Here is a 10,815-nt window from a genome sequence, read left to right as displayed (position 1 = left end):
CCATTACTTTTTGATGTACGATGTTGAACTAAATGAGATGCCACTTGATGATAAGATAAAAGTTGAATGATTCAAGTACATTACATGCATCATTCCTTAACAAGTGGTTGCCTTTTGCTATCAACTTTACAGTTTACAATAAGCTTTTAAGGAAAGTAAAATAAAGGAGTGGTTTAAACACTCAAGAGGTCCATCCATCCCACCAACTCCAAAAATATCATGCCTGTCACGCTTCAATCTAATTGGGAATCTGCTTATTTTTAGCATGCTTAATTTTTATTTTTCCTTTACCAAAGTAGGAAATTTGAGTCTGACATAGTCATGACTGAGTATGGTGGTGGTGCTGCAAGGCTGGTTCTGCCTATAGACTTGAAGAAGAAAGCATGGGAACAGAAACATGTCCTCCACAACCGGTGGCACCCAGATATACCTCCGGTTGCGGAGGTTAGAGCTAGGGAGGTTTTTAGAGTTGAGATGATGGATTACAGTGGCGGTGGCATCACGCGCGATTACTCTGCAGATGACATCAAACATGCTGATCAATCCATTGTGAGTTTTACTAATTTCTCATCACCTTCTAATGCATATGTATTTGCAGGAGTTTGATTAACTGTTAGATTATAAAGAATTCATGCTGTCTCTATATAAGTATCAAACAACATGGATGTTGCATTTTTCTTATTCATAATTATTGATTAGTAGTGCAGTTTAAACAAATTGTGAACTTCTATCACTTAAACTAGCAAAATTGGATGCTAAATATAAAATTCTCTGCTTTTTCCCATATCTTCAAAACCAAAAAACAAAAGGAGTGATTCAGAGTTGTTCCACATAGTTGGGTTGAGAGGGAGGCTTTGCTTCTTAATACAATCATGTTTGTTTTATACGGTGAAAGGTAATTGCCTAGTTGGGGACCAATAGAAAATTTGTCACTCCCATTTGTCAACTAATGTAATACTACAATAGATCCCACCAGTTATAAGCTCAATTAGTGAACTACAAAAACCCCAAACTCTCAGCCTCCTCACTGATTCATCTAAGCCATGGCTCCCTCAACTCCAAGATTGGTCGTGCCAATAGATTTGAAGAAGAAGCCGTGGGAACAAAAGGCACCTCTTCATAATCGTTGGCACCCAGAAGTATCTCCAGTTGCAGAGGTTAAAGTTGGTGAGATGTTTAGAGTAGAGATGGTAGACTGGACTGGAGGTGTAATCCAGGATGATGATTCTGCACTTGATGTTAAAACCATTGACCTCTCTACGGTAAGTAAACCTGCTTTTCTAACTCTATGTTTATGATATTTAAATGAGTACGAATGAGTCAGATGGCCGGCTTCAGGGTTTAGTATATAAAAATGAATCATATCTTTGTCCTATACTGAAACGTAGAGTAGGAGACCATTAAAATTGTCTCTACCATCTGTCAGCTACTGTAAAAGTCCATTTCATACTTGCGCAACACATACATTAGTAAACTTAATTAGTGAACCATTGAAACCCTGAACTCTCCACCTCTTTGATGCATCATTGCAATGGCTCCTCCAACTCCAAGATTGGTTGTGCCAGTAGCCTTGAAGAAAAAGCCATGGGAACAAAAGTTACCTTTTCATAATCGTTGGCACCCTGATATACCTCCAGTTGCAGCGGTTAAAGTTGGTGAAATGTTTAGAGTAGAGATGGTAGACGCGACTGGAGGTGTCATCAAAGATTATGATTCCGCAATTGATGTTAAAACCATTGATGCCTCCACAGTGAGTATATGATTATCATTACTTGATGTTAATTTAAACCATTGATCCCTCCGTTGTAAGTGTCAATACTATTCTTCTTACTAGAGCAACTTTTCTTAACTGTAGTTTATGTGTATTCAATTGATTTAAAAAAAAAAAAAAAACTCAAAATAAGCTCTTAAAAATTAGAAACAAAAGCATCTCTTAGGTGTGATGATTAATTTAATTGAAATACACTACGAGCCAACTATATGATATCAATAATTAGATTGATGATATGACAAAGAAGAGATGATTCTTGGTTGACCGTTAATTGACAATCAAATAGATTATGTAAACTTGGTAATATTACTGAACTAGTAACATAATTATTTCTACTAAATTAAACAAACAAATGACCTTATAAAGAGGATTATTGGAGGCATTTAATGTAATTGTTTGGGCAGGTGCATTATCTCAGTGGGCCGATCAAAGTTGTGGACGAGGATGGAATTCCAGCCAAGGCAGGAGATCTTCTTGCAGTAGAAATATGCAACCTGGGTCCTCTTCCAGGAGATGAATGGGGTTACACAGCAACATTTGACAGAGAAAATGGAGGTGGTTTTTTAACTGATCACTTTCCTAGTGCAACCAAAGCTATTTGGTATTTTGAAGGAATTTACGCCTACTCTCCTCACATACCTGGTGAGTGAGTTCTCTACTACTAAACAAGAAATATGTCTAACGAAAGAAGAATAAGAAGTGTGATATATCTCTGCTAACAAAAGATGGTTTACATATACCAGGGGTACGATTCCCAGGTTTAACTCACCCTGGAATTATTGGAACTGCACCATCAATGGAACTCCTGAAGATATGGAACGAAAGGGAAAGAGAACTGGAAGAAAATGGTCTCCAATCACTGAAACTCTGCGAGGTCTTGCATTCACGACCATTGGCAAACCTACCATCGACCAAAGGCTGCCTTCTTGGAAAAGTATGAAAATGTTAATTCTCATACAACAGTGTCAAACTCTGTATGCATTCTATGTTAATTAAAACATGGTAATTTAGCTTCCCATCCACAAAAATGAGTTCATAAATTTCCACTGCAAGAGTCAATAGATATTTGTCATAGAGCTGGCTAAAACTTGGAAAGATTTTGTTAGTATTACTATGTTTTGTGTTCAGTTGCAAGGCACACGACCTGTAACTCCACAATATATGATGGCAGAAATTATGTGTTCTAACATGTGATGGTCATCAATAGATCGAAGAAGGCACACCTGAATGGGAAAAGATTGCTAGGCAGGCAGCAAGGACAATCCCAGGACGAGAAAATGGAGGAAATTGTGATATCAAAAATCTCAGCAGAGGTTCAAAAATATACCTTCCAGTATTTGTAGACGGAGCGAATCTTAGTACGGGTGATATGCACTTCTCTCAGGGTGATGGTGAAGTCTCATTCTGCGGGGCAATTGAGATGAGTGGCTTTCTAGAGCTCAAGTACATTTCCATCCCATATCCTCGCAGTCTTTTTTTTATTGCAGGAACAATACCGCACACAACTTTAAAGCTTTATCAAATCATTAATAGATCATCCATATTATTTTAAAGCAAGGCTTTTCTTTCTAGAACTACAAAAAAAACTTTCACCACCAAGTCTTTGACTATCATATTCCATTCACCATTTGGTTTTTGTTCCAACCATTTCTGATAATTTTTTTTTTTTTAGAATACAGCAGATAATTCCATTTTTCTGATTGATGTTCAGCCTCCTATCCAAGTTACTGACACTCCATTTTTGTTATCAGGTGCGAAATTATAAGGGGTGGAATGAAAGACTATCTTACACCAATGGGGCCAACTCCTCTTCATGTAAATCCAATCTTTGAGATAGGCCCAGTTGAGCCACGATTCTCGGAATGGTTGGTGTTTGAGGGGATCAGTGTTGATGAGAGTGGAAGGCAGCACTACCTTGATGCGAGTGTTGCTTACAAACGTGCAGTTCTCAATGCAATTGATTACCTCTCTAAATTTGGGTACTCCAAAGAACAGGTTTGGATCTCCCCCATTATCACATAAACAATTCTTTCACATACACAAAGGAAGACACATGCAAAATTACTGATTTTGAAGTAAATGAGGATTTTGTCACATTATTGATAAAAAATATGTAATGGTATACGACAGATGTATCTTTTGTTATCATGCTGCCCGTGCGAAGGAAGGATCTCTGGAATAGTCGACGCTCCCAATGCGGTTGCAACCCTTGCAATTCCTACAGCTATATTTGATCAGGTTACTCATTCTCCCTGTTTCTCACAAATTAACAAACAGAACTGATTATATATATATATCCCTACTGCCTTTCAATAAAATTCATAAAGGACACTATGAAATCCCAATCCCAACTATAATCAAGTGGTTCAAGAAACTTGATGGACATTGAAACCTAAGCTCTTATTGCTAAACAGAAATACATAATCTATCAGCGTATGACAAATTCTGATAGCTATTCCACAGTTATTTTTTGCATATGCACACTGTTGTATTGGAAGAATTTTAAACCAATCACAAGATCCAAATCTTGTGCTAAATGTAAACGGTGCATTTGGAAATACAAATACAGATACAAAATGCTTGGACAGTACATTTATGTAAAGGATATTCAACTCAATCAAATTTAAGATATGTAAATGCATGGTCTAAAGTTTGAAGTAATAACTGTGGTTATGCAGGATATTCGTCCAAAATCCAGCAAGGTGCCAGTTGGGCCCCGATTAGTAAGAAAACCAGATGTCCTCAAATGCAGTTATGATGGAAATTTGCCCATCACAAAGAACCCTGGTTCGGGAGCATAACAAGGGCCAAGGGCACCAAGTAAAAGAAACAGACACTTTGGATACATGATGCATAGTAGCATTTATGTCTAGATCCATTTGCGGATGGAGGCACTATATAGTGGCTATATGATCTCTGTTTTCTGGTTTGTAAAGCAAACAACCATACTTATAAATAAAGGAAAAAGGTTGAGTGATAAATATTTCCAACTATACTATTTCAAATTATCAGAACTATTTTCACACTGAAACAATTGTACTGCAGATGATCAGCATCTTGGGTAACTTTTAGACCAAAACAGGGTCTAAATGTTACACACTATGACAATCAAAAGTAGTTCCTAGAATTCTTTGCACCAGCACTGCAAAGAAAATTCCACACTGCGTATTTTCAAAATTTACCTATGAATGGAGAAAAAGGCTTTCTGTCCAACAAATTATATAGTGCCGGTGGCAAAAGATAAAACTATTTTTGTGATATTTGGCATAAGCAACTTTCTAGCCACAACTGTTTTTGCTACCTTGAACTCCAATTACAAATTGTTTTTACTAAACCCATATATCAGGACAGAAGCTGACGAGCCAAGCATACATGCATCAGCAGAATCAGCAATTCCTACTTAATATTATTGCAAACAACAGTGACTCAATCTGAATCTAAGCTGGTCAAACGGTGCAATTGACATCTACAAGAGTCATCATGTGATCTCAGTACTCCCTCTCCTCATATTAAGAGTCTAAAGACAATGATTATAAATAACAAGTTTCATGTGAGGTCTAATGTACATAAAGAACTTTAACCAAATACCTGAGAGGACTGCCAAATTTCTCCTCATCAGGTACAATCAAATTAGCATACAAAACAAGGAAGCACATAAATATATGCCACAGTTCTGCTGATATTGACTTCTACGTATTCACCTGGATGAAATATGGGTGTTGCCCAGACAAAGAAAGCCATTTCTTGGAGGAAGAATTTCATAAAACAACTTAAAATTAACTATTTTATAGATAAAAGTCATTTTGGTTCATACTGATCAATTCTCAATGGTAAAGTTTTTAAAAGGGTTTTACTCCAAAATTTTCAGAATTGTTAAAAAGAAAGGAACTAATGTCAATCTAGTCCTAATAAGCTACCTCAAATTCTCCAAGCTAAAACTTTTGAACTCAAAGGTTAATATATAGCAAAATGACAACCATCTCATATTGTCCAGTCAATAGTAAATTGAAAGAGTTCGATGGTGCTGTAGAGCAGATTGTACACCAACAGACCAGAGCCAAAGGTCTAGCTCCACACTCAGAACCTGAAAAGAAAAAAAAAAAGCACATGATTAAGAATTGAAGGGGAAGCATAGAAATTGAAATCGGTCCATTCAGAGGAATAAGGGAAATGGATGTCTACTTTGATTTTCAAATGCCCCCTTTCCCTCTCCCCAATAGGTAGGAAAGAAAAGGCACTTGCTTTGAGTTACTGAATAAATACGATTGCTATTAGATGGTTGAATTTACAGAACTTAATGACAAGGTACACACTTTGTATGACATGAAGTTACAAGACAGCAAGAAGAAAGTTTGGTTAACAAATTCAGAAAATCCTGCGTATTTCTGACAATAGTAAACTTAATTTTATAGTTTATCTAAAATGAAAAATGAAAAATGACAAAGAAGTCTAGTACAAATCTGCTCTTTAGTCTGAAGTGATCCAACTACAACCTAACTTAACTATCATTAAGCAATGATCCACAACATTTCTTACCAAGATAGCAATGAATTGAAGAGATGATTGAATCATGCACTGCCTTAATAATATGGGAACCAATATTGCAGAGGGACAGCTTAGCTCACTGAGAAATGCATCATTTCCAGACAGAAGTTATAGTTAACTGTATGCAAATGTTTGATCAAAAACAGTTGTAACAAATTCTTCCAAAGGAATGGCGGGTGCTAGATAAGAAGATCAAGAAAGTTCATGCAATACACTGAAATGCACAAAGTTTTATATACTAGAGACAAAATTAATCCCAAAGCCAATTTCACGTGATAACATGTAATATTGAAAGAAAGAAAGACAGAAAATGGAGATTTATGATGAAAACAAAGCCAAAATATTTTAAAAAACCTGATACTCAAGTTATAAACTATTAGCAAATTGGAAAATACTTTCAAAAGAATTTACATTTTAACTAATTATAATAATCACTCCTTTGCAAATAAGTCAAAAACGGCAATTGCTCCATAATAATGAAAGAATAATATACATACACATGAGAAAGTTTAGCTGTACCTGCTTTCCTGATTTTATACCGATTAGTTCCCTCATTTTCTCCACAGCATATACAGAGCAAGCTCGTAATTCAACTTCCTCCTCAGTGCCTGAACCTATTTCACCATTAGTCTCAATTTTGCTGGCAAGGCTTGAACTATATTTCAGCACACCAAGCTGCTGAAGCACTGCCGGAACAACATAGTCCGCAAACATAGTTATTGCACCAATATCATTAAATTCTCCATATCCTTGCCCTTTGAATGCACCCCATATATCTGCAGCAAAAATCTGTGCTCGTTTGTACAAGAATACCTGGTGCCCTTTATACACCGAATGGTCTCGAAAGCCTGTAATATTTTATTGTAACTGGAAAGTTAAACTTCCATACAGACTAGTTGTATTACACATACAAATTTTTCAACATATGCTGCATGATAATAAGAATTTATCACAAAAAGCCTGATACCAGGGAAGTGACGAGTGACAAGAGAAACAAGTTTCACCGCTGATTTTCCAGAGAGTTCCACAAGATTGGATGCTTTACCTCCAAAGTTTCTTTCCAGTTCAAGCCCAACCTAGAAACATGAAATTTAAAGATATCAAATAAATGAAGTGGCCATTAGGCTACGCAATTGCATGCATCAGATCTAGATATGGATAGATGAAAAGTTAGAACTAAAGAAATATTGAGACTAATAATTATGAGGAATGTTCAATAAAGAAATTAATATAGCAATAGCAAAAACTAACTTCAATTATACTAAAGAAATTTTTACCTCGTGCAGTAAGCGAACTCGTTCATCCTCCAAAGGAAGTGGCCTCGGCCATTTCAACAATTCACGTAATTGAGAACCTGAATGAAAAAAGGCCCAAGAAAGGTAAAGAAACGGTAATGTTTGCTTCCTATTATTCACAAATGGCTGTGATGAATACGTAGGTTTATGCAACTAATAAAGACTCAAATAATTTACATCCCTGTCACAGTTTTCCTGAAAGCTAAAACTGCATTTAAACAAAAAAGAAAAAAAAAATTCTAGGCTTCATCAGTTTATGATTGTTTGTTATGTGCATGTGTGTACATGAAAAGAGAACAAATAATCCTCTAAAGCAGCAACACCAATAGCTTACGGTAATGTGAATTATGCACAAAGATGGACAAAGGAGAAACTGCATCTGTTTTTATAATTTGTTCAGATGCTCGGGGCTCTGAGAAACTCATATTAGGAGCTATTCCTTTGCAACTCAATGACTGTTTGTAGTCCAAATGACTTTTTCCTCTTCTCTACTCTGTGCTTACCAATTAGGGAGAAAAAAACTCTAAATACACAAACACATTATTAATGGATGACTATTATAAATGCACATAAAAGGATAGAGAGTTCAGGTAGAGAAGAAGTACCAGTGTATTTTTGCAAACGATCAGCATCAAATGCAGATTTGTCATTCTGCAGAGCTGCCTTTAGCCCCGATGCCAAATGATCATAATTTAAATCCTTATCTTAAAGCATTAAAAATGTCAAATTAAAAAGAAACCAAAATGTTAGTGGAGCAAACAACAAAAATTTAGATGGACAGTCATAAAAATTATATAGGATATATCTGGGGTATTCATTGCATATTTGCTGAATTGCATCACGGTCAGACAAGCAGTCATTTTGTTATTTTGAGATCCCTCTACCAAACCATTATTGCACAACTAAAACGCTTATAATATCCCTTAACCCAATAGTCTCATACCTTTGACAAAATAAAAGATACAAACACAAAAACAAAAAAATAAAATAAAAAGTATCTGCTATCCATTCCAGGAACAATAAGACTGCAATTTAGGCCAAGTGAAACTTTTTAGTTGCAAAAATCTTAGATATATCTAACACTTCAACTCTACAATTGCAACTCTTGACTCAAATAAAACAACCAATGAACTTGTCATTTCTCACAAGAAAATTTATTCAGCCTAAACGTCCTCCATTCGCCTCACTGGAACACATTTAACAGAACTCTACCATAGACTAGCAACAAAATCAACAAAATATAGATATATTTATATAACTCTGATTCACAGATGACCATCCGAACAACAAACTGTCAACAAATTCGGTAATAAAAAATTCAAAGGAAATGCTGCAATACAATTACACAGAGTCTTACCAGGCCAAAAGCAAAAATTCAGAGCATCTAAAACGAACAGGTACTGAACGGTGAGGGGGCCGTTATCAAAGTAGTGAATACCTTCATAATCCCACTCTACCTTAGGAATCGAGTCTTTGATATTCTCTACAACCTTCTCAATCCCTGCATTAAAACGTTATTGAGCAAATTTATACTTCCAAAATTTACATGCATTCATAAAACCAAATAAATAAATAAATAAATAAAAACAGAAGTCAAAGAATGGACCTGTGGAGTCAACCACCACGTGAGAAGAGTGAGTGGCAACCCAAGCAGAGCTCGACCTTACCTCTTCCATGGCAGTTCTTTGACTACAGAGTCTGTGAGTCTCTTATGGTTCTATTTTAACCCTAATTGTTTTATATATAAAAAATGCATAAATCTTTTATTATATAGTACAAATTGATATATAAGGCCGTGAAATGCGTATCCTGATTCGAAGTTTCCCGCTATTGTTTTGTTTCTAGGTTGACCCTGTGGGTGAGGAATGCGCCAGAGCCACGAAATAACCAATGCGTACGCACCGGCTCACGTGTGTAGTTTATTTGTTTAGTCAATTGTCACGGTTTTTTGCCTGATAAAGTTACGTGAAAGGTTAATTGTACCATTAAATTCTTTGAGGCCAAGTAAGCAACCTTTTTTGACAGGATAAGTTGAGAATAGGTCATCATTTATTATTTTGTGTCAGCTCAGATATTTTATATTTTATTTTGGTCGGTCAGGAACCGAATAGTCCTTGTCCTTCCAACTCAGTTAAGGCCCACTAATTTTAGCGAAAAATCCATCTCTCGTATCCAATTACAGTGAGCCAAATTAATGTGTAACGTACAGGCTCGTTCTGATTAGACTGTGCACGTGCAGCTGTCCTACTTTCAAGTTTTACGGGCACTTGGCCCATTATTTATATATTTTTTAGAATAATATTGTGAAAAAAAAAAAAAAAGGTTATTACAATCTAAAATTTAAAAATTTACAAAAATATTTTATAGATTTGTTTATTTATTAAATACCTCTATAATAAAATATTAAAAATTAATAAAAATACCTTCACCCACCCATTAAATACCGACAGTCGGCCACCACCACAGGAGGGTAGTCGGAGTCACCGTATCGATGCATGATCGACTGAATTTGATCGATCGTGCACCGATATGGTCTTTTTCGGCCAGATCTAGCCATTGACGGCAAAGTCTGACCGTATTTGGTCGTCAATGACTGGCTACGGCCAAAGATCTGACAGTCAACGACCAAATCTTTGGCCGTAGATCTTGCCTTTTCTAGCTAGATCCATCGTAGATCTGGCCGAAAAAGGCTAGATCGACGGACTATCGGTCAGATCCAGCTGGTAGTGCGTCATTATTCCAGATTTCGGCTAGTTTCCGGCGGTGGTGGCCGTAATCTAGCAAATGTGGGTTGCTGGGGTGCTTTTGTCAATTTCTAAAATTTTTTTGGGGGTCTTTAGTTAAATTAACAAATGTACGGGGTTTAAAAAGAATTAAATAATATAGAATAATATTTTGAGAATAAGGAAATAAATGTGTATTGTGGATAGAATAAGGAATAGAGTAGTGAAAAATTGTGTACCAAAGGGGCCGTACAATTTTACCTATTGTGTTTGTCCTAAGTACATTTAACCCAATACTATCTGATACTAACAGTCTAACCCAAAATCTATACAGATGTTGAGAAAATTTAACGTCAGAGAAAGGAATATTCAAGTAAATCACCATACTACCCCTATTATATGCAATTGTGCTAGCCTAAAAAGAACATAGTTGAATATTATAAGAAAAATGCTACGTTTATAACCTAATCTCACAACCCTA

The 10,815-nt window shown here is 36.0% G+C and overlaps 2 protein-coding genes across 5 annotated transcripts; one reads left to right on the top strand and one right to left on the bottom strand.

The window, feature by feature from the left end:
• Positions 1–151: 151 nt before the first annotated feature.
• On the top strand, positions 152–4,726 carry LOC116111347 (formamidase-like). 3 transcript variants are annotated; one of them, XM_031397542.1, is made up of 7 exons: positions 152–549; positions 2,176–2,413; positions 2,515–2,705; positions 2,979–3,214; positions 3,523–3,766; positions 3,902–4,009; positions 4,450–4,722. In XM_031397542.1, the coding sequence occupies exons 1-7, from the start codon at positions 322–324 to the stop codon at positions 4,570–4,572; spliced, it is 1,368 nt and encodes a 455-aa protein (XP_031253402.1). In that variant the 5' UTR covers positions 152–321; the 3' UTR covers positions 4,573–4,722. The 3 variants fall into 3 exon arrangements, with proteins under 3 accessions (XP_031253402.1, XP_031253405.1, XP_031253404.1); XM_031397545.1 differs by lacking the exon at positions 152–549 and adding an exon at positions 968–1,262 and having other exon boundaries at positions 4,450–4,726; XM_031397544.1 differs by lacking the exon at positions 152–549 and adding an exon at positions 1,474–1,750 and having other exon boundaries at positions 4,450–4,725.
• A 102-nt stretch (positions 4,727–4,828) lies between these two features.
• On the bottom strand, positions 4,829–9,421 carry LOC116111348 (queuosine salvage protein-like). Of its 2 annotated transcripts, XR_004125052.1 has the most exons (8): positions 9,218–9,421; positions 8,969–9,112; positions 8,217–8,315; positions 7,594–7,670; positions 7,284–7,392; positions 6,836–7,164; positions 6,308–6,395; positions 5,760–5,855 (listed from the first exon to the last, which is right to left on the bottom strand). XR_004125052.1 is itself a non-coding variant. In XM_031397546.1 (7 exons), exons 1-7 carry the CDS (start codon positions 9,285–9,287, stop codon positions 5,766–5,768), a joined length of 918 nt encoding a protein of 305 aa, XP_031253406.1. In that variant the 5' UTR covers positions 9,288–9,418; the 3' UTR covers positions 4,829–5,765. The 2 variants fall into 2 exon arrangements, 1 of the variants encoding a protein (XP_031253406.1); XM_031397546.1 differs by lacking the exon at positions 6,308–6,395 and having other exon boundaries at positions 4,829–5,855; positions 9,218–9,418.
• Positions 9,422–10,815: the final 1,394 nt, after the last annotated feature.

This window comes from Pistacia vera, unplaced genomic scaffold (genome assembly GCF_008641045.1).
Source record: "Pistacia vera cultivar Batoury unplaced genomic scaffold, PisVer_v2 Contig631, whole genome shotgun sequence".
Lineage (NCBI taxonomy): Eukaryota > Viridiplantae > Streptophyta > Magnoliopsida > Sapindales > Anacardiaceae > Pistacia > Pistacia vera.
Note: the sequence above shows the minus strand (reverse complement) of the source record. Positions and strands in the feature narration are given on the sequence as shown.